The sequence below is a fragment of the Barbus barbus genome (assembly GCF_936440315.1).
Source record: "Barbus barbus genome assembly, chromosome: 5".
Classification (NCBI taxonomy): Eukaryota; Metazoa; Chordata; class Actinopteri; order Cypriniformes; family Cyprinidae; genus Barbus; species Barbus barbus.
Window position 1 is genome coordinate 37,003,272 of NC_136733.1, and position 24,431 is coordinate 37,027,702.

General features: G+C 39.9%; 1 protein-coding gene across 1 annotated transcript in view; it reads right to left on the minus strand.

Moving 5' to 3' along the window:
* Positions 1-24,431, minus strand: part of LOC306869706 (fibrinogen C domain-containing protein 1-like) — a 79,356-nt gene that overhangs the window by 35,613 nt on the left and 19,312 nt on the right. The window contains exon 6 of the mRNA XM_079416583.1: positions 11,656-11,752. Coding sequence (XP_079272709.1) covers positions 11,656-11,752 — 97 coding nt within the window. The remainder of the gene's footprint in view (positions 1-11,655; positions 11,753-24,431) is intronic.

The following is a 24,431-nucleotide window of genomic DNA, read 5'->3' on the forward strand; positions in this document are numbered from 1 at the left end:
GCCGAGCGAACAGTGGAAGGGCAAAGTTATGTGGCCGGGAGGCTCTTGCAGCATCCGATGGGAGATCACTACTCGCTGCATCGGATGGTTAAGCCTCGCCGGTAGGCAGACTGAAAAGCCAAGATTGCTTGACCGGATGGCTGTTGAAGCGTTCGACGGGGGTTCGATACTCACGGCACCAGACAGGTTTGCTCGACCGGGAGGCTCTCGCCAGCATCCAACGGGAGGTCAGTACTCATGGCGTCGAACAGGTAAGCCTCGCCGGTAGTTGAAAGAAAACCATCTTCGGAACGTTCTTGACGCGATCAACAGGAGTTCAATACTCGTGGCATTGGATGGACTTATCTGGTAGTCGGCTGGAGAAGCAAGCTTGCTCGACCGGGAGGCTCTCGCCGGCATTCGACGGGAGATCAATACTAGCGGCATTGGATGGGCAAGCCTCGTCGAATACAAGACGGAAGGGTAAAGTTGTGTGGTCGGCAGGCTCTCGTCGACGTCCGTCTGGAGGTCAATACTCACGGCGTCAGACGGGTAAGCCTTGCCGATCGTGGGATGGAAAAGGTTGGGGTTGTCTGGCCGGGAGGTTCTTGCGGCATCCGACGGGAGATCAATACTCACTACGTTGGATGGTTGAGCCTCGCCGGTAGACCGACTAAAGGGCCAAGGTTGCTTGACCGAGAGGCTGTTGTAGCGTTTGACGGGAGTTCAATACTCATGGCACAAGCGGGTAGGCATCACCGGTTGTTGAAAGAAAAACATATTCGGAAGGTTCTTGCCACATTCGATGGGAGTTCAATACTCGTGGCATTGGACGGATAAGCTTAGCTGGTAGTCAGGTGGAAAAGGTGAGGTTTGCTCGGCCGGGAGGCTCTCGCTGGCATCCGACGGGAGATCAATACTCACGGCGTCGGACTGGTAGGCCTCGCTGGTAGACGGACTGAAAGGTCAAGATTGCTTGACCGGAAGGTTCTTGCAGCGTTTTACAGGAGTTCCATGTAGGCATCACCGGTTGTTGAAAGAAAAACATAGTTCAATACGCGCAGCATCGGATGGATAAGCGTCGCTGGTAGTCGGGCGGGAAAGGACAAGGTTTGCTCGGCCGGGAGGCTCTCGCCAGCATTTGATAGGAATTCAATAATCAAAGCGTCGGATGGGTGAGCCTCGCCGGTAGTCGACAGAGAAACATATTTGCTCCACCGGGAGTACTCTTGGAGCATCTGATGGAGAGTTCAATACTCAGGATAATTTGAGTCACCTAAAAGGGAAGACGCTATGAGCATTACTTGCGCAAATGTAGACAAATCCAATAAGTTGCTTCTGATAACACATCAAAAATCTTGGTGCTGCTTGAGTTCGAAAGTTAAGCATACGAAAAAATAGGATTTCCTGTGCTAGCATAGCCCAAATAAATGCCATGAATCTGGATGATAGGCATGGCTTTGGAAGCGGAGGTGATGTCTACTTTTGACAGCCAGGCGCTGAGACCCATGATTTTATCAAATGGATTACCTGATCGATGTCCTACTATTGTGAGAGAATTCGTCGAGAGGAAATTATGCTGTTTATGCTTGAAACGGGGAGTTATGCAGAGCTGATAGATCGATTAGAATGCATTTCTTACCCCAGAAATTTTCCTAGGGTTCATAATTTTCCTATGAACCCTCGTTTAATTGCGCCGCCTATAGGGGAAAAGCTAAACAGATTATAACGGTGAAACAGCTGAACATAATGAAAAACTCAGAAAAATTATGACTTTTGATGTCCACGTTCAATGATTAATGATTGTTGCAGCATTTCTATCATAAAGAAATGGCCAAATATTAAAGATTAAGTGGACATTTGAATTTAGTTGTTTAGCCGAATGGGGATTAGATCGCACAGTGACAAGTAGACGATTGTCGGGTCATTGGAGTAATCTGTAGGCTTTGATGTAATGCGTATGCATGTTATATTGTTTGATACATTTTATTAAGTTTGTTCAATGGAACCATAAGTTATTTACTTTTGATACTTCATTCGAAACGATTATTATGGCCTATTGTGGCCTGCAATGCATCGGTTACCCCATTACTCGTTAGTGATGGCCTTGGATGAGGGGTCTATGCCCGCACCTGCCGGGATCCGTGCTAGGATGTTGTAAGCCACTAGCGGTGGCTCCGAGGCAACAGCATTTGGTGGGACGGGCAGTGCTGTTGGTGTTATATCGGCCTCTGGGGCTTGAGGTGGGAAACTGATGGCATCAAAAGAGAAAAGAGAGTAAAGGAAGATGTGTGGGTCTGTTGCGAGCGGAGGCAGCCTCACGCTAGTGTCTGCTACGGGAGCTGGAGGCCACTGAAAAAGAAAAAAGGGGGTTATTAGTAGCGGGAGAAAAAAGACTGAGATGTATGGGCCTGTGTTGCAAGCGGAGGCAGCCTCGTGCTTGCTTCTGCTGCTGTAGGCCATGGGAAAATGGTTTGTGACTTTTAACGGGACATGCTGGAACGTCCAGGTAGCCTGCAGTGTTGCCGACTTAGCCATTTTGCTGCTAGATTAGCCACTTCTCGGACTACCCTAGCAACTTGTTTTTCAAGCAATGAACGTACCGGCCCTTTTTTTTTTTTGGCAACCTTGAAATATTGGTAAGTGATGAAAGGCATGGATTTTTCTTTTAACCACGCAAAGGCAAGAAAAGTATTGAAACCGCTAGCCAGCTAAGCGCACATCGGCTGGCATTTAGACATTTTGGTAGAGGTGCCTAGCAGTACGCGCTTCACATATATGTTAAATTGCACTTGTTAAATATTTGTTTATTTATGATGCGCCTTATTTATTTATTTATTTTTATTTATTTTTTAAGTATGTACCTATGATTGTTAATCTGTTGGTCCACTGTGACCAACAGCGAAACTTCCTCTTCCACTGTTGATCTTATCCATAAAACAAATTAATCTTATCCATCTTATCTATCCATTTATCGAAATGCAATGTGTAGATTAAATACGGCTAAAAATGCTGGTGACAAATGCAGAAAGTTTGAGTAATTCCAGTGTGTATTCTAGCACTTTGCGTTATGGTCACATAAGACGTTAACATCCAGTGATATCGCGATACCCTTTAACAACATTTAGCAATGAATTACCTGCCATTAGCGTTTTTACCTGAAAATTATTTGGCAACATTGGTGGTCTGCGCCGCTAGCGGAAGCCGCCTCGCGCTAGCATCTGAGTCGAAGCGGGAAGCGAGTGAGGCTTTGCTGCATGAGAACTGGGGCGCGGCCCAGGCTCATGAAGGCCTGCTGCTGGGACCCGACGCTCGCGGAGACGACGGTGGTGTCGAGCGAGGCGAGTTCGGAGCTTTCTCAAGCTATTGGCCGCCTTGGGGGCTGGAGTGGATTTAGGAGTACATGCAAGAACGTGCAAATCCGCTTTGTTTACCCTGCGCGAGGACTTTGCATCTGAATTAATCAGCGTTTGCCTCAGTCTTAAATACGAACCACTTTCCGATCGGAGAGATTGTTGGCACAGATGATATTTGCGTCCCAATGATAAGAGGATGGAAGCGATGCCAGTGGAGGCGAGGTAGCCTCGGCGTCGAGCAGAGAGCAGCGGCCGCGTCTGGCGGAGAAAGACCGATCATGGGGCCGGCAGATTGGCCGGAGAATCTGAAAAATCCTCAGTATACGTCTCATTGTTTGGACGGAACGCGTTGAGTCTGTGATGTAATGGTAAAAGGTGCAAACCGAATGCTGATTATCCATCAAATGAATAGAGGTATGTCAGCTGTATTTATAGCCATGCATTGATTAACTTGAGTGCGAACCTCCTGTGTTAATTAGGCTAAGTATCTGACACGCTCCTCCCGAACTTTGTTAATAAAACATAATTTAGAGGTTGAGTATCAAGAGATCAACTCAATTTACGCACATACTCATGATTTAAAGAGTTCACATAAGGGCAAATAAAATGTAATTATAAGGGGCGTTGGCCTACGCAAATAATAACTGAAAACAAATAGTTACAACAGATTTAGACCTCAAGGATACACAATCTTGCAATTATGCAGGGAGAAACAATGATTACAACAGTCCTGGTTGGTTTTCATAGTCGCAGGAAACCTTCAGATGTCTGGTTAACTGTGAACTTGGGCATTGAGCTGTAGTCTCAGGTCCACTGATGCACAATATCTTATTAGAATAAATGCAGAGGTCCATGAAATGTCTATGAATGTTTGTTACTACAAATGGATATTGCTCGTGTGGTGTGTATAATTCTTGAGTGTGTTAGGTCTTTATTGACGCACATTCAAAATCCTCACAAAGCAAATTCGGCGAGCGATTTATTATATGAACAGGAATGCACCATCAGCCGTCGATCAAGATCACAAATATTCTCCCCACAGTTCACAACGTGAAATCGCTGCAGGACAACATCTAATTTCGTATTAATTCACGACTTTTCATATGTGAGACAGCGGGACATTTCAGCCATTTCACTTCCGATGCTCTCGCGCGATCTCTGAATAAACCACGCCTACTCAACTAAAATAAATGACCAATCCGAACGCTGTACAGCCCCTTTAATATAAAGAATATGAACTGAACATGGGCTTTTTTACACTGGTCTTTAGTTAGTCTGACAAGTGCCCAAAACAGCTCTAAAACCAGGCAAAAAAAAAAGGTCTGTAAATCAGCTTTAGCCGGTTTCACGTGTATTTTTTCCATCATTGATATTGTTTAAATAACATTCAGACTAATTTAACAATGCTTTCAGTTACCGATAGCTTGTAGTACTCTAAGCTCTATTTAAAATATTTTAGCATATTTAAATATTTTTTTGCAGAATTGTGCTGATTTTCTCCCACAATCAGTGCTGAAAACATGACAAAAATGTGCTGATTTCCACCGAGAGTGATCCAAGAGCAAAACAAGATGATTAACAGAGATGATTAGTACACTAATGGAGGCTATTAAGGAGAGAAAGAGAGAGAGAGCAGCATAATGAGAAGGGGTTGGGGATTTGAAGGGGAAAAAAGTGTTTAAAATGGACAGAGATGATGTACAAGTAACTACAAATGCAATGTCATCTGTGAGTCCACACAGCTTGGGTCGAGTGGATTAAGATAAATCTTTTCATAATGCTGAGGTCTCAATGAGGTACAGTACTTACAAACACAACAGTACTTACAAACACCACGCATGTATGCTTCAGCTCACTTTCACCTCTGTGACACTGGATCGACACTAATGCACTCGCTCACTCACTTAAGACATCTATCATCTCAACATCCTCCCTCTCTTCCCTTCATTCTCTTCTTACTTTTTATGCGTATCATATTTCTTAGCAATATTAAAACCCAGTGACACCCATTGTCAGCATGAGTTGGTGCATTATGGGAAGTGCACTCGTTGGCGTGCTCAGGTTTGTGTGTGTCTGTGTGAGAAAGAATTATGGAGGGGGCACTTGTGACTCCACACAGAAAATGGATGCTCTTTGTTAGGGAGCCATAATTCATAGTGCTATAATTGATTGGGGAGTGTGAGAATTTACAACCAGAAAGAAGGAAAGAAATAAAAGAGAAACTGCTGAAAGAGACAGAAAGAGAACACCGAGTGAAATAGAAAAAAGGAAGCGAATGTGTCTAAATAGGACATGATAATGATCTCTCATCTCCTCTGTCTTATCTTTCATGTGAAACGCGAATGAGCTCCCCAGTGACATCGGAGTCACTTTAACAGTTTTTTTTTTTCTATCTCATGAAACCATTTTTAGATTGAATAAGACAATGTCCCTAGATAATGTTATCAATGACAGAGCTCACCTTAACTGTGCACAAAACAGTGTTTCAAGCTGATTCTTGTAACCAATAGGATCTATTTGTCAGCACCAGGACACAGTGGGTAGAGCACATATTCCCCACACATAAAAGCATTTGTGTTTGCAGGGACGCAAGTCTGAATTAGGCCTGTGTCATGGCCAATGTCGCACCCTCTCTCTGTTTGTCGTCACAATTCTGTATATATAATATTAATGGTTCAAGTGGTTTTTGAGTTACGGATTGGATCCTTTTCAGATCAGCAAGAAAAAAATCATATTAATGTGACTTTGCTTTCCATTTATTACCTAAAGCACACTTTAAGTACTTCTTCAATACCACAGCAAAAACTACTAGCCTAACTAAGAAAGTTCAAACATGATTAAAAGCAAAAAACAAATACACAAATTACAAGCAGAGACAGCCTAAATAGTTACAAAATAAAATAATGTCAAACTGTACATAATATTAAGGTATAGAAATGTAATAATTAAGTGTAAAATAACACTGTGTAGTGTTCACTGTATAAATGAAATGTAGATTAATCTTTGTTAAAGCTGAGTTTTGTTGTTTGATTAACATTAATGACACAGACAGCAGCAGTTATTTATAAAACTGCTGTCCCTTTTAAGACCTGATGCATGGATCTAATATAATAATACACATGAGATTTCTTTCTCAACTGTTTTTGTTCACCTAAGACACAACCAAATGATTGTCGAGATGGATATTCTGACATAATTTTATGTGTAGATCTTATATGTGTACATGTTCTCTTTTGCTTCTTCTTGTGCTGGAATGGTTTAAATCATTTAAAGGTGTAAATTCCCTGATTCAGATTGCTATAATGTTGTGTAGTTTAGACAATATTAGATTCCTGATTTTTCCTGAACTGAAGGTTTGAAACTCCCTCTCACTCACACACACTGTGAACCACCTACACACTGCAATACAAAGCTGCTGGAGCTGCAGCAGTTTAGTAGAGATTACTACAGTTTGCCATCACTGGCAAGTATTATATTGAGAGTCCAACAACTGATAAAAAAAACCAAACAAAAAAAAACATTACAATAATCTACTCCAGTCTCCATTCCATCAATCAACACTTTTGGTTTTTAACAAAACTGTGAAGCGAAAAGCTGTGTGTTTGTAAAAAACAAGTGTGTGGATAATTGTGATGTTTTTATCAGCTGTTTAACTCTCTCTTGGGTCAATATCAAACATTGTCCACCAGCTGCTTTACATACAGTGCATGTCATCCTCATAGACTGAACCAGATTTGACAGTTCTTGCTGTGAGATGCCACTTTCCTCTCCCACTAAGGCACTTGTTGCAACTTCCCGGACACATCTGGGGGGGGCACAGGTATACATGGTTTAATACCGCGAGGACGATCAGCTGTCGTTCCAGTCTCGCTGTAGCACAGTCTTACGCCGGTTTCACACTGCAAGCGTAAGCAGGGCGTACGCAGCGCGCAAGCAGGACGGAAGCAGAGCAGAAGCAGCGCGTATCCCTTTTGCATTCACACCGGCAGCGTTTGCAGCGCGCACCTGAACCGCGGATTTTGTACAGATTTCTCAATAATGGGTAATAAGTTAGCTTTGTTTTATTTCTATTTAAAATACATTACAGCGGGAAAACGTGTCAAGAAGCTTATTTTTTTAATAAATTACGAAATATAAGTTTGTTTTCAATTTTCTTTTATGCTTTGTTTGCGTGTAGTGAGAGTTGTTGACAGAAGGAAGGCAATCGCGCTATATATGTTGTTAAGAAGACTACGAAAAAGGATGAGACGCAGACTTTGGGTACACTCTATGCAGTTTACACACAATGTAAGATGAAGGAAGAATAGCCTACCTTCCTCCTCAACTTGAAAGTTGAAACACTTAATTTTATATGTATATCTCATATTTCTTATTTCTTATATATGTGTGATTATTGTGTGAAAAGTATCCATTTTTAAATAAATGTTTTATTTCATCAGTGTTGTTTCTTAACTGATTGTAATACTTCAGAAACTGTACTGATTGGATTTGCATGGCTGAGGCCAACACAATGCTTTATCCTGAACATTACATTGTAGTATTGACAGTGCTTTTGAGGTTGTCATTAACTTTGCACAGTAATTGCTTTTACATATTTTATATGTGTGTAGAATAATTTAAATGCTAATATTTTGATATATGAATTATGGTATAAATTACCTATTTCATTACAAAAAAAAAAATTTAAGAAAATCATTTGTAGTTTTTATCTATCTTATAAACAGAAAATTTACATACATTACCCATCAAAAACATAGAAAATCCAAAAAATGTCTGTAATAAGTAACCTTAAACTTCTTAATAGACACGTTTTTTAATGATCAATTTATCGAGAATTAAGTCTAAAATAGACATACAGTAGTCTACAGCGTAGATGTATGTAGCATGTGTGACCTTATTCTGTCTATTGTATTTAGTTAATTAGCTATTAATTTGTTCGTATGTGGGCATGCTAAAAATTGAAAACAAAAAAGTAAGAAAGGTTATTACTTTCTGCACCGAGTGCTGATGCAACTTCCTTCCATGCTTTTTCCTTCGCCTGCAAGTCTTTAGTAAATTATGAGGATCATAAATAACTGTATGCTTCTCAACCTCCACGATTAGACGAGTGTCGTCCATGATTGTCTTCTTTGCATTAGCACTAGTACCGTCATCATGATGTCAACATGACACCTGTTCTTACGGCAACTTACTATATAGTTATAACACATATAGGCTAACATAATTAATACAATTAACCAGTGACTTAAGCAGAAATAACAGTATAAATTATTTAAACTAATGTTAGTGATTAGAGCAAAAACTTTATTTTATTTAGTTTTTTGTAATATAGGCCTATAGTATTATTATTATTATTATTTTTTTTACTGAAGTTTATACTCTATTTACAACATAGTAGATGTCATTAATTTACATTCTGGGGAACAATTTCACTTTATCGTTTGTATTTTGTCCATAATCAATGCTTTGTCACTTTAATTGAGCGTAAGCAGCACAGCAAAAATAGACTCGGCGCCGAAACGATCGCGGCACTGCCGCTCCTGCTCTGCTCCTGCTACGCGCTGCCGCGCCGCCCCTGCGTGCTGTGTGAACGCTCTCATCCGTTAACATGGGCGCCGAAAAAAATGCGCGCTGCTTACGCCCTGCTTACGCTTGCAGTGTGAAACCGGCGTTAGGCCTCTTATATTTTAGACATTGAAAAAAAAAATGTACATTGCACTTTATTGGTCTAGCCACATCTGCAGTCCTTGTGACTCCTTCTAGTAGGACTATGGCATACACTGTACACACAGGTGAGCAGGATGCCTAGGCATCTATTTTCTGGTGTTTTTCAGAGTCAATAAAAACATTTTTAATTTCCTAAGTTATTTTAACTGTGAATTTAATCGCCTACCAACTGTAAACCATAAGTGTCTTAAGGACTGTTCAACAGATGCATTTTTTAATCCAATAAAGATCTGTAAAGCTTATATGGATTTTACAAAATTACCTTTAAAATACAGTATCCTGAAAATGGGGTGTGTATTTATTTATTGGTTTCTTTATGCTGTTAAACACACACACACACACACACACATTGACATTTCTGTAATAATTGACTTATCACAGCTGAATTCTGGCTGCGAAAAAACATTAAGAGGAGAATATTTCTTGATTTATGGAATGTACATCTTTAACCGTGATAAGATCTCGCCTTGATCTCCCACATCAAGGGATTTTTCAACAAATGACCTTCCTACTGGCCATTTAACTGTACGTATTAACTGGCAGACATTGTTTGAACGAATATGTGAAACTCTGTGCATGTGTACATTACACCAGTAAATACTTCCTCAATGTGCAAATTGTTTTTCTATGCTCTTTCTACGACTCACTGGGTACACAAAAAACAAAAACAAAGAAAAACTCATATTTTTCTTTGATTTGACGACCACTTTCATGGCATCTTTTTCTCACACATTTCTATTGACCATATCAGATGAACTACAAAAATGATAGAGAAAAGAATGACTTCACAATCCTTGCCGCCTGTCCTTTGTTGAGTACGATGCTGTCTGGCTTTGTGCTTATCGTTTGAAGATCTTTAACGTGCAGGTTTAAACAAATTCTGACTTTTAAAGTAAATCTAATTAATGATGGTCTGATAACATAATGCAGGTACAAGAAAGGAGGTCTATGACCCCTACTTCTAATCAGTGCATAAAATCAGTGCAATGGAGGTACTGCTAAGAAACAAGCGGTAGACATTTAACACAGTAAATGTCAACTTCTAAAATATTGATAGACCTGTACTTTTGAGCTCAAGCAGTTTTCTACTTTGGCACAGATTGCAGCTCCAAGACGAAAATGGAAGGGGAAACTCTATTTTTTCAAAATTCAACCACTGTATATCATAAAACTAGCCCTATTTCACCCAACAAGAACAGTCTCTGCCATCACCTTCAGTGGATGTAATGACATGGAGGGTCAAGGATAAGGAAGAAAAATTGAGTCATGAGGGAATTTGACTGGTTAAAAGAAACATGATGTAAGCTTTATCTAAATCTCAAAGGTAAACAATGTCCACGAGTGCGAGAAGCTTTACACGACCACTATGGACACTATTATATGGCTTGCTACTCTTGTCCCTCTCTTGGCCTGTGGGGAATAAGCAGAACAGGACACTATAGAAACTGCATTGACTGCCATCTGCAATGCAACTAACAAAGATGTTGTGCAGAGAAACAGGATCTGTAAGTTCACACTTGACTAAACCAAACTGTATGTCTCTTTGATGATAATCTACTTAACACAATGAGAATCTATTTCCATTTATAAGTATGCCCTGGAGCGCAAGTGCCTCACTTGGCCACACCAGCAGAGGAGGGGTGGCAGCATTAGAAACAACTGTATCTTCATCCACGTTCCCATGGGTCTGACTGGTGCCACATCCATCTGTCATCCTGCATCCGTTGCGCCAATTTATGACTTCACACACTGTGTGTGTGTGTGTGTGTGAGAGAGAGAGAGTTACGTCCTTTAAATTCCCTGTACATCCGCTCTCTCTCTCTCTGGATCTTAGCAGAGAACAACAAGCCAATCGCCACTGCTCATCTCATTAAGCAAACAGAGGAACAAAAACACTCACATAGACCAACACACACAATAACGATTCTAGTTTAAACCTCTCTGAGGTAAGAGCTTGATTATAGCGCTTTGGCTGTCAAAAACCATTTTGGCTCGCAAAACTGGTAAACGCGGTAATTTGGACTTTCTTGTTGATTTGATTCCCACTTGCTACATGGAGTGGAAGAAAAGCAGAGGGAATGAGTTGCTGCTGCACATCCACTGATCATGTGGAGATGAATGTTTAGCACTCTAGTTCAGTGCCTTTCGGTTTCAAGGTTGGACCAACAAATAAATGCATTTAAGAGATTATGCACAATCAGCTGTTTTAGCAAAATGAACCCTGACAGATCTGTGATGTGTACTGTTAACTGTAGGTCGAAAAGGTCTGCAGGATGCACCATACGGAAATTACTTTGAAATGAGTTAGTAAACAGAATAAATATTTAGCAATATGCAAAAAAAGTCAAAATAAAATAATTTAAAATTCAAAGAAATTCCTATAACTGGACTTCTAAAAAATATAAAATCAAAGTCTGTCAAGACAAGAATGTAGACAGATGTGTAGAAACACCTAGGAAAGGGTGTAATTGTCTGGGTGTCTGGGATTGGGAGGGTGCACAGGTGTTGGCAGGTTTTCACACAGATCATTTTAAAAATCACCATTTATGCTCACAGGCTTCCTCTCAGTCAAAAACACAAACACACAACTTACCAAGCCAGTACTCTCCATTGATTTTGCCAAATCCTTCCCTGTAGGAGTCCCACTCCCTGAAGAAGTTCACAGACCCATCCTCCCTCCGCTGGATTACCTGACAAAAAGCAGAAACAGAATATTGATTAACCACAAATTTGTGTCAACACCTTGTTAGTGGATTGCATGTTAGTAGATATTAAGTTGTTGTTGTTTTCTTGTTAAATGAATTAACGTCTGAAAACAGGACAATGTTCTGTTTTGTTCTGCTGTATAGCTTGATTCACCGAGACATAAGAGATTTTTAAAGGGGTTAGTCTGTGATTTTATTGCCGTCCGAATTTAAAATGTCTGTTTTTTTTTACACCAAGGTCATGTGGTAATTTAACGTCCGAATCCACATCTCTGAATTTACAAGAAGACATCGATCCAAAATTCAGTGTATAAATGCTTTTTGACCACTTATGAACACGATAGGGTAACTGTTGCACTTCGCTGTAATTTGAATGCATATTTATTAGAGAAAAAAAAAAAAAAAAACTGAAATGCTGGAAAGTATTTACAAGAGCAATATTTCAGAACTGCTCCACCACAATTTTAAAATATGTATTATATAGGCTTACAATTACATACATAAAAATATAAACCAAGCAGCTTTACATTTGCCTTATGTAAATAAGTTGCATTAACTTATTTCTACTAGTCTCCACATTTTTTATGACATTCATCATTTTGAGAGATAAAATGCAAGACAGAAAACCATTTCAACTATAATGCATATATTTTCCTATTTTAAACAGGAGATTTAAATAATCAAATAATAAATCTGATATTATTAAATATGAATCTATTCTTATTATTCCAAGCATATGACATTCATTTACAGCAGACAACCATGCGACTGGTCACATGAGCAGTGCATTCTAAGGTTCGAAGAATCTCATAACTTGCTTCTCCAATGTGAATAAATCACCATTCGAATCCATGAGTTTTATCAGTGAGGTGCCATGCAATTGCATTTGTCCACATGAGAAATGATTACCGTCTGAATAGGACTTATGATGTATGTGTGTGAGCTCATGTGCTTTTCAATAAAGTAGGGTGAATGTATGTATGATTTTAGGGCTCTTCCTCAGAGTAACTCTATCAGCAGAGACTGATATGTAACCTGAACAAACATAATGATGGAAGAGCTCAGAATTGTTGTCTTAAGGATAATATAATTTAATGGAGTATGATTTCCTGAAGTATGATATCTTGAGCTAGACAAGACTTACTCAAAAGTGTATAACTTACAGAGCTCATAATCTATTTGTACAGAGCCATGCACAAATTTGAGTTCACTTCTATTCTGCATTTATTATTTTATTTTTTAAACTATATAACCAGTTTGTGTCACTTTGAATAAAAAGTGAATTTAAAAAAAGAACAGGAATGTCAGAATTTCTCAGTAATTCGCCTGTCTCCCTTTTGCCTTATGACAGCAGCACTTGAGCATGAACTCACAAATTTGTGTAAAAATCACGAAGTAAACTAAAAACAGCAACTTGAACAATCGACATCTTATATTGGAACAAAGCAATCCACTAAACAATCCTAGTTTACAACTCTATCCCCTAATAAACCCCTAAAATCATTAACACAAACCCACGAATCTGGTTTAAAGGTTGTTGAAGGATAAAAACATGTTTACGGTGAAGTTCATTTTGCCAGTATACAACAAGCATAGAAGTAGGTCAGTTGAATTAAAGTTAAACTTTAAGCAAGAATGACTATAAAGACAATGTGTCTTAAGAAAGAGCAATAGAGGACGTGCACAGAATAAAAGAGTTCAAATGTGCCAGCCCATAATGAGTCTGTTAAAATCGCTGACACTGGCTTTGATTGTGGCTGTGTGAGATTTTATGTGTGTTTTGTTATGGCACAGAAGGGCATTCAGTGCAATATGGTAATCAGAAACAACACTCAGGGGTCTGTGTTTGTTCTTCTGCGTTATCTTTAATCCCTCTGGGTAAATGGCATGTTTGCAAAACTGATAATTACTTTAATTTGATTGATGTGTGAAGAAGTTTGAAGCCTTTTACCAACTAATTTGCAGTGTACTCTGCATTAATTACTTTGTAGAAGTCTGAAAAACAGATTCTGTGGAGTGATGTCAAATATGGATGCATATGGCAACCACATCACTGAATATCTGTAAAACACACTGCGTCTAACGCATTTCATTTCTCCTATCAGAGTAAAATGTATGATCGGTCGAATTCATAAGCAGGTGGATTTTGTTTTCTGTTGAAATTTGGAAGAGAAGTGAGACGGGGAGGGAAAGAGGTCGATCCAGTACAGGATGTCAGCTGTCAGTCATCTTAAAGGTTTCGCTCTCTCCCGCATCACTCCCACTCTGTAGCTGCCCTAGAGGGTCCTGGGAGATCAAACCTGCCTGCACAGAACTGAGGCAGACACCACTGTCAAGGTTGAAATTACACATGCATCTACACACATATACAATCATGCCTGGGTGTTATCTTGCCTTTTTCCACAGATTTAAGGCAGGCAAGTAGTGAAGGTCAAAGGGGCATTGGCCATCACTGTCTAACAACAGTGTCAGCAGAGGCAGAGAATCAGACAGAGAGAGAGAGAGAGAGAGAGAGAGAGAGAGAGGGAGTATGAGTACTAAAGGTGAAATCAGAATCGGTCGACCCTTTCTCACTATCCCTGTCACCTAACAGCTTTCAGGAATTAAGTAATATCTCTCCAACAAATGCAGGTAAAAGAACAACAGCTTTTATTTGTAATGTAACACTTTTACCTAAAATGTTTATGGTTACTTTCCAAATCCAAACTTTCAAGCTCCAAAAAAAGATATAAAGTTCAAATGAATTCCAAAAGGCTTGAGTGGTACTGGTATAAAATCTTCTACAGCGACACAATCACTAAGAATATGAACAGGTCAAAATGTAATTCACTCTCAATTTAAAATTAAACAATTAAACTTTATCAAATATGGCCACATAAACCTCAAATGTCACCATGCTTGATCATGTGAGAAAAGATGTTTGCCAATACTTTGCGGTTTGTGTTGTCATATTTGATGTAGTCTATGTAAATTTCATTCTGTTCATCATGAAGAATGCACCACTTGTGTTATATGAATGACTTTTTATCCTTTTTGGAGCTTGAACGATTTGTATTAACAGTAATATGCACAAAACAGCTGAAAATGATTTAAAATGATGTTTTTAGAGAAGAGTGGATCCTGTAAATGTATAGGAGCATAAATAAGAATGTAATTTCGCACAAAGCTATTAATAATAATTCACTCTAGAAAATGTTAGTTTGTAGTCTCTATCTATTATTCAGGCGGGGGGAAAAGTAACAGGAAGGCTCAATGAGCTGCTTCATGTCATTCATACAATTAAAAGACTTGATGTCACCTCATATAATATTAGCCTCCTGACACCCTGGTGTTTACAGTAATTGATCCGAAACTCTTACAGTGCAGTGATCTGTGAATCTCACCCTGTGGTCTTTGTGTCATGACCGTGCCATTTCACCGAAATTGACAAAATGCACCCAAAATGTCAGTCGCTGCCGACTAGACTAATTAAAAATTCTCTTTTAATTAAAGTCCCCACCAAAGGATTATAGCAGCTGAGGGCATCACTGTAGTGGCGTCTACTCTGTGTGGTTCTTCAGTACAGAGCCTTTCTAAAATCAATATCATTTTCTTGCATATGAAAAAAAAAAAATATGAAAATGATTTGTCCTCGCTCAAGGCGGGCACTGTTGTGCTTTCTTATCGCAGTTCAGTTCCTCAAGTGCTACTTGACATTTGATGTGTCACTTGGGTTATGGTTTTTACATTCCTCTGAGAATAAAAATGAAAAATTAAGCCTGCATTATTAAAGTTCTGAGTTTATTCAATTCATTAAATATTCAGAAGACCCAAGTCATAACTTCACGGTTAAAATTATAATTTGTGTAAGGTGAATTATTATTTAGTTTTCATTAATAGCTGTGTCCAATAAAACTGAACTTTAGAGAATTTTCCTGGTCTTACATTTAGCCTAGAGATTCACCCGCCTTTAATAAAAATAACTGAAATATGGGCTCTGTTCTTATTGGGCTGTCAGTAAGAGGGAGGGAAATAGAGTCATTTTTTTTATCAGTTGGAACTATTTGTTCATCTTGAATTCCTCACACTTCCAACTGTCTATGCTACTTATTGTCACAGTTATTGTAGACCAGTAATCAGTCTCCAGAATTGTGAGAATCCCGCTTACATATTGCATTCACTTGTAAATCCTTTTTATTCCTAATACAACATGATTTCAAAACAAAATAACAAAATCAATAAAAAAAAAAAACATTATTTATAACTAAGACTTGAAATTAGTAAAACTTGGGTTCTCAAATTAATCCCTTGGTTTAAATAAAAGTGTTTAAAAATGGCTCAGAAAAACATTATTCTGACATAATTTGTTTAGCAGATGCCACTTGATTTCATATTTAATCTAATGCTGTGACATTCAGACTTTCAGTATTTTTGAGCCACTGTATTTTTTTTTGTTTGTTTTTTTTGAAAAATGTATTAATTTTAAAGTTAATGTGAATATTTTCATAATGCCCTCTTGAAAATGTGTGTGTAGATTTTACCTCAAGTTCAAAAGAAAATGGCTAATCAAAAGACATTTTGATTTACCGATGTCTCTAACACTGGATTACAAACTGATTTCTACAGACTTTCGCCTTCATCAGCCTACTGCCAGCAAGATTACAGATAACAGATTACAGCACTGCTGCTTCTCTCCCTAGGAACTGGAGTCTTACAAAGCTTCACTGCAGAGCACTTAAACAAGTGACAAGAACCCTTGGGTGGCAGCAGAGAAACACAAGACGTCTCTATTACCATACACTTGCACAATGAGCAAGATGCATGCACTTGGGGGAGGTATAATAGTGCAGGCAGTGTCCCTCTCTAAGGTCTTGGATGACTAGTGGTCATTAAGAGATCAATATGTCTGTCAATCTGTCAATGAGACAGTCAATGCATGTGTCTCCAAACACAGTGTGCATTTAACTGCCATGATAATGTCAGCCGGAGGAACTTAACAGACAGTTGCGCAAGCTCTCACTGCATTTGATTGGTTTAATCCTACACTGACTACAACAGAAGTGGCCATGGAACTGACCTACATTGCTACACTTATTTTATTGCATTAGAAAGACATATCACACCAAGTGGCATTTGGGTGGAAAAAAAGTATGCTATACTTTTTAAATTTATGCTTGTGGCAAATGTGTCATGCCCATCAAAATTTAATATTCACAGTGATCTGTCAAGTTCAAAGCCCTACACATGAAATGAGAACAAGAAACAAGCAACGTAAAAAATAAAAAAATAAAAACAAGTAATAAAATAGATAACATGGCCACAAATTAAGAATTTCTTCCCACAACGTATTAATTTCAGGCCACGATTTGTTCCCTAATTTTTTAAACTGTAGCTATGTTGTACTTATTCATTCCCTTGTCTTATTATAATGATGTCAAATCATATACAACTCCACAAATTAATACAACATGGCCAATATCAACCTAAAAAGAGAATGAAGCAGGAATTGTGTGTGCTCAAAACGAACAAAAAGTTCTCAGGTGCGTAGAACAAAAAGAAGGACGTTTTTAGTCCAATAGGTAGCTGAATTTGTCCGCACACTGAAAAATTCAATCAGACCAAAAAAGGTCCGCATTTGAACAGTCAATAGCAAATACTTTAACTAATAACAAAACATACTTACAGTCGCTGATTCAGAAGCGTTAGATTGTCATAGCAAAGTCGGAATTGACCCTTTTTTTTTTTTTTTTAAGAAATAGCCTTCGTGCATAGACAGACTTGTACTCAACTAGGTTCACGAAACTGTCATCCATAAAATGCGTTGCACAAATTCGAACATTTGGGTTGTGCTGTTGTGTTGTTAACAAATTTTGATTTCTAATTCCATCTACTTTCGGAAGGCCAAATAAAGTGCTTTTGCTTTCGTAGAGAAACACACAGCGTCTCCCTGACATTACTGCGGTTACTGAAACCATGCCTTCTTTTTTTGCATGAACATTTGGGTGGCATTATGCAAATATTTCCACATCGTGACGTAGACATGTGGGGGCGTGTTTGAATGAGGCGTTTTAGGAGCGCGTGGACGAGTCTTAACTTTTATAAAGAATATATCTTTGGGTTAGAGACTTTAGTCTTTGCAATGTTAGGGATCTCATCTATAAACGAACAGCTTGTAACACGCCAAAGAGAAAGGAAAGCTTGAAATCGCATCAAATGACCCCTTTAAATTTGAATGTGAAGAGGTAGAATTAAAATGAAAAGACAGGTTTCAATTGGCACCTAGTGAGCCAGGACCAAAAACAAAAGTACATGATGCCCCTGGCTTGTAATTAGTTGGCCATTATTGCAAAATAATCCCCTGATCCCTGCTGGGGTTTATTTCCAGATGATCACACCTGACTGTAAGTGTCAGACCTCAACACTCCAAAATATGAGCGGATAAGCTTAAACCAGCTTTACGGTTTTCTACACCATGCCATGATCAGTGTTTAATCTGTGCTTGGCAGTAAAGCTGATTGCATCACGAGGGCAAGATCCCGTGCTTACAAGACACTTAAAACAGATGTCTGGTTTTAATCAGGGCGGCAGTAGTCATCACCTCTAACGACTCATGCTATGAAGACGAGAGAGAGAGAGCGATCCAGACGGATACAAAAGGAGAAAAAATGAATGCGGCAAGGAAATGATGGCTGTAGAGATACAGCTTAATGTTTCTCTGACATGATCACATTCTCAGGGAGGTGTGAGAACGCAGCGAGCAAGAATGGGAACATATGCTGTTTCAGCACACTTATGAAGCTGGGTCTTAAAAGCCACTCTTTTGTTCTCAGCCTGCTTACTGCTTTTTCCTTGCTATTATTCTCCTCCTTTCTTTGAGTGTGCCTCTTTTTCCTCTGTCGTCAATTCTTGTGTTTATCTCTCTCCCTCTGTTCTACTTAACCATCTTTCTTTTCCTGCTCTGGACAGGGGAATTACTGGATTAGTATGGAGTGATCAATTGGGAGAGACAGAATCATGTTTGATGCTTAATCTGAAGATTTAGAGACTGTCATTGGCCATCATTACCAAGGATATCTTACAGCAAGGCAGAGAATGTGTGTGTGAGAGAGAGGTACACTCTAAAAAATGGCCCGTATGGTCACCCTATTTAAAGTTGTCCAAATGAAGTTATTAGCAATGCACATTACAAATCAAAAATTAAGTTTTGATATATTTACGGTAGGAAATTTACAAAATATCTTCATGGAACATAATCTTTACTGAATATCCTAATGATTTTTGGCTTTAAAAAAATATATATATTTTGACCCATACAATATATTGTTGGCTAATGCTACAAATATACCCATGCTACTCATGACTGGTTTTGTGGTCCAATGTAAACAACATTTAAACTTGCTGCACATCAAAAAAAAAAAAAAAGTAAGAACACTACTATTCATTGTTTGTTCATGGTGCTTAATACATTCCCTAATATTTACATAAAAAACTTTATTGTAAAATGTTATGCTTGATTCTATTTCTTGGAGGGGTGTTTTTATGCATGTACTCCCAAACAGGACAAAATGCTTCATTTAACAGCTTACACCACACATACACGCTTATCTACCATTAAAATTGGTCATTTCCAAAAGGTCTGCACAATCTTTTTCAGTTAAAAATAATACAATAAATCAATGGTCTGACATTTCCCTCCTGTTATGCTTTATTTTCTATGTCCATATGTCTCAATTTCTCTGCGTCTAGAATTCTAACCTATCATTTCATCTCAAAACCTAATCGCATAACATAAATCCTACACCGCGTAGGGCGTGTTGCAAAAATAGAGGCTTACTTTATCCAAACACAGCTACACACCTGTGCCACAGCCTTCGCCCTGTGCAGTTATTTAAAAACACACATTTGGAAATGTACAACCGAGCTATGAAACATGAATGAGCAATAAGAAACAGTCAGATATTGGAAACTATTTTTTTCCAGAAAGAGAAGAAAAACAAGTTGTCCCCTCCCCACCCAGTGAGTCCACAAATTTAGTTTCAATATAAAACTTTTACATTTCAGGTCTTAGTGCTTTTTTAATATTTCAGAGAGGAGTTGTGGGTACTTTTGATAAAAGCACCATTTGATAATGCCAGATCACGTAGCACTCTAATAGATCTGCTCCCATAAATGATTTATAGAGTGCTCATTTTTAGTCCTCTCCTTTTAGCAGATAAAATAATAATAGTGGAATACATTATCTCGGGGCAGAGCGCGGGTCAGGAACAGAATACAGAATATCGCCACCACAGGTGATAATGTGCGTGAGCTTGTGTGGTTTTTGTGCATGAATGCATAGATGTGTGCTTGCATGTGTGTATGAGAGAAAGGGTAACAGAGAGAGAACGAAACAGCCACACATAATGATCCTGTAATGCATGATCAAATCAAAAGAGAAGATGTGAAACATCTTTCTTGACTGACACTTATATTCTTTCCTTTGCCAAAACCTTAGGTGTGTGTGTGTGTGTGTATGGCTAAGTAATTGGACTTACCAATTAAAAAACAAACTCAGCTTGGATTTACCCAAATAAATGGGTCCATTTTTACCAGCATCTCTCCTCCTTTTCTCTCTCTGTTTATCATTAATGCTGAGGAAAAAAGTGTCATTCCTATTTATAGGATATCACGGTGTCTGGCAGAAAGAAGTGTTCTCTCTTTTCTGCCATGCTCCCTGCCGAAATGAAAACAAGAGGCAACAAAAGGACAAGGGCAGGAAATGTATAGTATAGAACGAGAAGATTGAGAGGTCTCATTTTGATATTAAAATAAAGCTGTAGGTCACTGCACAGGCTCAAAGTGGCTCGGTCTATAAATTCTTCCATTTCAATTTGTTGTAGCGTTGGTACGCTTGACTGTAAACTACGTCATCTGGACAGTGTATGACTTCGCGAACAGATGCAATCAATTACTAGATGTCCAAAAAAAATGGATGTGAGTGGGTGGAATTCATCCTAAACTCCCTGTGTAGTGACTGTGGATGTGCAGTCTGTAATAGGAAAGCGCTGTGTGTTTTGGAGGGCTGTTTAAGCTTAAAGCGGTGAAAAAGGATGACACATTTTTGTACTGAACATCACATATGATAGTACTGGAACAAAACCGGCAGATCAAGCCCGCAATTATGGGTCATGTCCACATACACATGCAGTTAACTAGTTAACGAAAGCCGGGAACGGAAATAAAGGTCATTATGAGTTGTGAGACCCTAGTGAAAAAGAAAAATAGCTACTAAAATGTATTTGATGTAAATGCACATTTATTTTGTGTTAAGTATGCTACATATATATTTTACATATTTATGTGCTTAATAAAAATACCCTGCAATTGTGTTGGTATTCTAAACTGGTAAACTTAAAGTCTGCTACACTGGAACAAATAATTTTGTACTTTAATTGTGTGGAAGTAGTGCTGAGATCCAACTAAAGATATACTGAAGTATATTTGATTGTGCTAAAGTGGAACAATTGCAAGTATACTTCAGGTACACTTTAAATACCTTGCAGAGAGACCATACAATCCTTATTAATAATGATATTAAAACACATTTTAGGCAGAGTATTAAGAAATGTGGATTGTGCAATAAATAAATAGACCTACTTCAATTATAATTTTTAAATCAGTAAGTCTTAAGTGATATGTCAATAGATTTGAAGTATACTTAGTATGAAATAAATGTGTTTTAAATATATTTTTGCTTAGTCTTTTTTTATACCAGGGGAACAAAACAGCCATATTAGTTCATAAATAAATTCATTTAATTTCAATTTCTAGGTTTTTGTGAGAGCACATTAAGATTTATTTTCACAAGTCACATTGTTGCATACATATTTTTCTGTTGTTGACAATTTGAATAAATTAATTAAGTTGGGTTGGACCATTATTTTAAAGCCATCTTCAATATCAAAACTAATGCCTTACTTTCTAACAAGCATTTTTTTATATATATAAATTGGCTTTCAAAATTGATCTCCAAAAATGTTATAGCATGAGTGAAAATACTCCTATTCTGCATTAACAATACCGTTGAAAGATTAAGGCTGCATTTATTTGATTAAAAACAAACATATTGTGAAATATTATTAGAATTTAAAATAACTGTTTTATATTTGAATATATTTTAAAAAGTAATTTATTCCTGTTATTTCAAAGCTGAATTTTCATTGACCAATTAGTGCAGTATTCAGTGTCACATGAACCTTCTGGAATCATTCTAATGCTGATCTGGTGGTGAAATATGTCTTATTATCAAAGTTAATAACAGTTTCACATGCCCACAATTTGTTTGTTCAGCATTCTTTGGTGATCGAAAGTTCAATAAGTAAGAAGTTTATAGATAGAAATCTTTTGTAATATTATAAAAGCCTTCACTGTTGCTTTTGATCAATTTAATATGTCCTTGCTAAATATAAGTATTAATGTCTTTCACCAAAAAAAAAGAAAAGAAAAAAAAAACATTTTGGAAGGTTGTGAATCTACATCTCTTAATTCTCTCTTCTTGTTCTTTGCCTCTTTGGCTCATTTCATTTTTACATTTCATTAGTCTCCCCTCAATATACACCAATGCAACCCCCCCATCCCACACACACACTATGACTGAGGTTGCAACAGTCTCTTGAGAAACAGAAAGTGGGACAGTTATGAAGAACTAATAGCCTGACAGACTGCATGCACCCTCTATCGCCCTCAAGCCATTTCCTCTCAAGGAAATCTTTCTCTTTCTATCTCTGTATCTCTATCATTCTATGATATCACTGATTCTACTCTCTTCCATATTGTGACGAGTCGGCTGCCTCCCCCCTGTCCATCATCACCACCCCGTCCCATATTCGCCGCCCTTCACCAGGCTCCCGACAGGAGTGGGTGTGTGAGAGAGGAGGGGCGCTGAAACAGCCAGGGCTGGCGGCGTGTGATGAGGCGCACCTGACGTGAATAGAGCTTCATCACCGCCGCCGTTAAATGCCGAACGCGCCTCTCCTCGGGAGACCGGTCTCTTCCCCGTGCATGCACGCTGGTGTCCTCGTGGGTCCAGGAAAGGGAGCGTAGAGGGAACTACCCTCCGCCGCCAGAGACGCGAGCGGCCGGACCCGCAGCCCGGTAGGACGCCGACCCGTGGAATCCCGTCGAGCACCCGGGGATTAAGGAGTTGGACGAAGCCGCCACAGAAGCCGCCGTCACCCGCGCCCCGGGACCTCCAGACGGGAGCGCGTGCGGCCGCCGGACTCCGCCCCTTACCTGGACCCTTCCCTCCTGAACACTGCCCTCCTTCACGAGCCCCGCAGCACAACGAGGACACCAGATCCCTGTTTATTTTGGACACTTTTCCCCCTTTGGACACTTTATTTTAATATTTTGTTTAATAAAAACCTCTCCGAGGCTTGACGCCACGCCCACTGTGTCTGTCGTTGGCTCCTCCTGCCACAGTGGTGGAGAATGCGGGCAGGCGGAGCCTAGACAGCGCAGTTGGGCAACATCTGATGACGTCATCCCCTCTCGCTCGCAAAAAAGCCGTGGAACCCGCACGGGGACAGAGGAACGACGGGGACAGCCTCCCAGCCACCAAAGGGGTAAGTGACGTTCTTTCTATTGGTCATTTACCCTGTGGCTGGTTGAGGCTGACAACTAATACCCGGTTTCTCTGTCCCGGTTCCGGCGCGGTGCGAGAGGGAGAGTTGCCCGGAGAGGAATCCCTGCCCCACCCACTCCGACCGCTGGAGCCTGGTTGAGGAAGGTAGCACTCCTGCGTGGGCGGCGATCCTAGGACAGGGATGTCGCTTGGGGGGGGGAATGTGACGAGTCGGCTGCCTCCCCCCTGTCCATCATCACCACCCCGTCCCATATTCGCCGCCCTTCACCAGGCTCCCGACAGGAGTGGGTGTGTGAGAGAGGAGGGGCGCTGAAACAGCCAGGGCTAGCGACGTGTGATGAGGCGCACCTGACGTGAATAGAGCCTCATCACCGCCGCCGTTAAATGCCGAACGCGCCTCTCCTCGGGAGACCGGTCTCTTCCCCATGCATGCACGCTGGTGTCCTCGTGGGTCCAGGAAAGGGAGCGTAGAGGGAACTACCCGCCGCCGCCAGAGACGCGAGCGGCCGGACCCGCAGCCCGGTAGGACGCCGACCCGTGGAATCCCGTCGAGCACCCGGGGATTAAGGAGTTGGACGAAGCCGCCACAGAAGCCGCCGTCACCCGCGCCCCGGGACCTCCAGACGGGAGCGCGTGCGGCCGCCGGACTCCGCCCCTTACCTGGACCCTTCCCTCCTGAACACTGCCCTCCTTCACGAGCCCCGCAGCACAACGAGGACACCAGATCCCTGTTTATTTTGGACACTTTTCCCCCTTTGGACACTTTATTTTAATATTTTGTTTAATAAAAACCTCTCCGAGGCTTGACGCCACGCCCACTGTGTCTGTCGTTGGCTCCTCCCGCCACAATATACAGTGCGCTCCAATATGCCTATGCACACTCAATGATTGCTGGAACAGGGTAGAGAGAAACCATCTGTGCCACCACTGAAGAAACGGTGTTTCCTATGGTTTCTCTCTCATGTTCTCAGGTCCTCAAAACACTTATAATGTGTCAATATTCTGCAGTTCTGTGAGCTGTGCATATTTACATATAGACCAATGACTTCAGAATGTGATGCT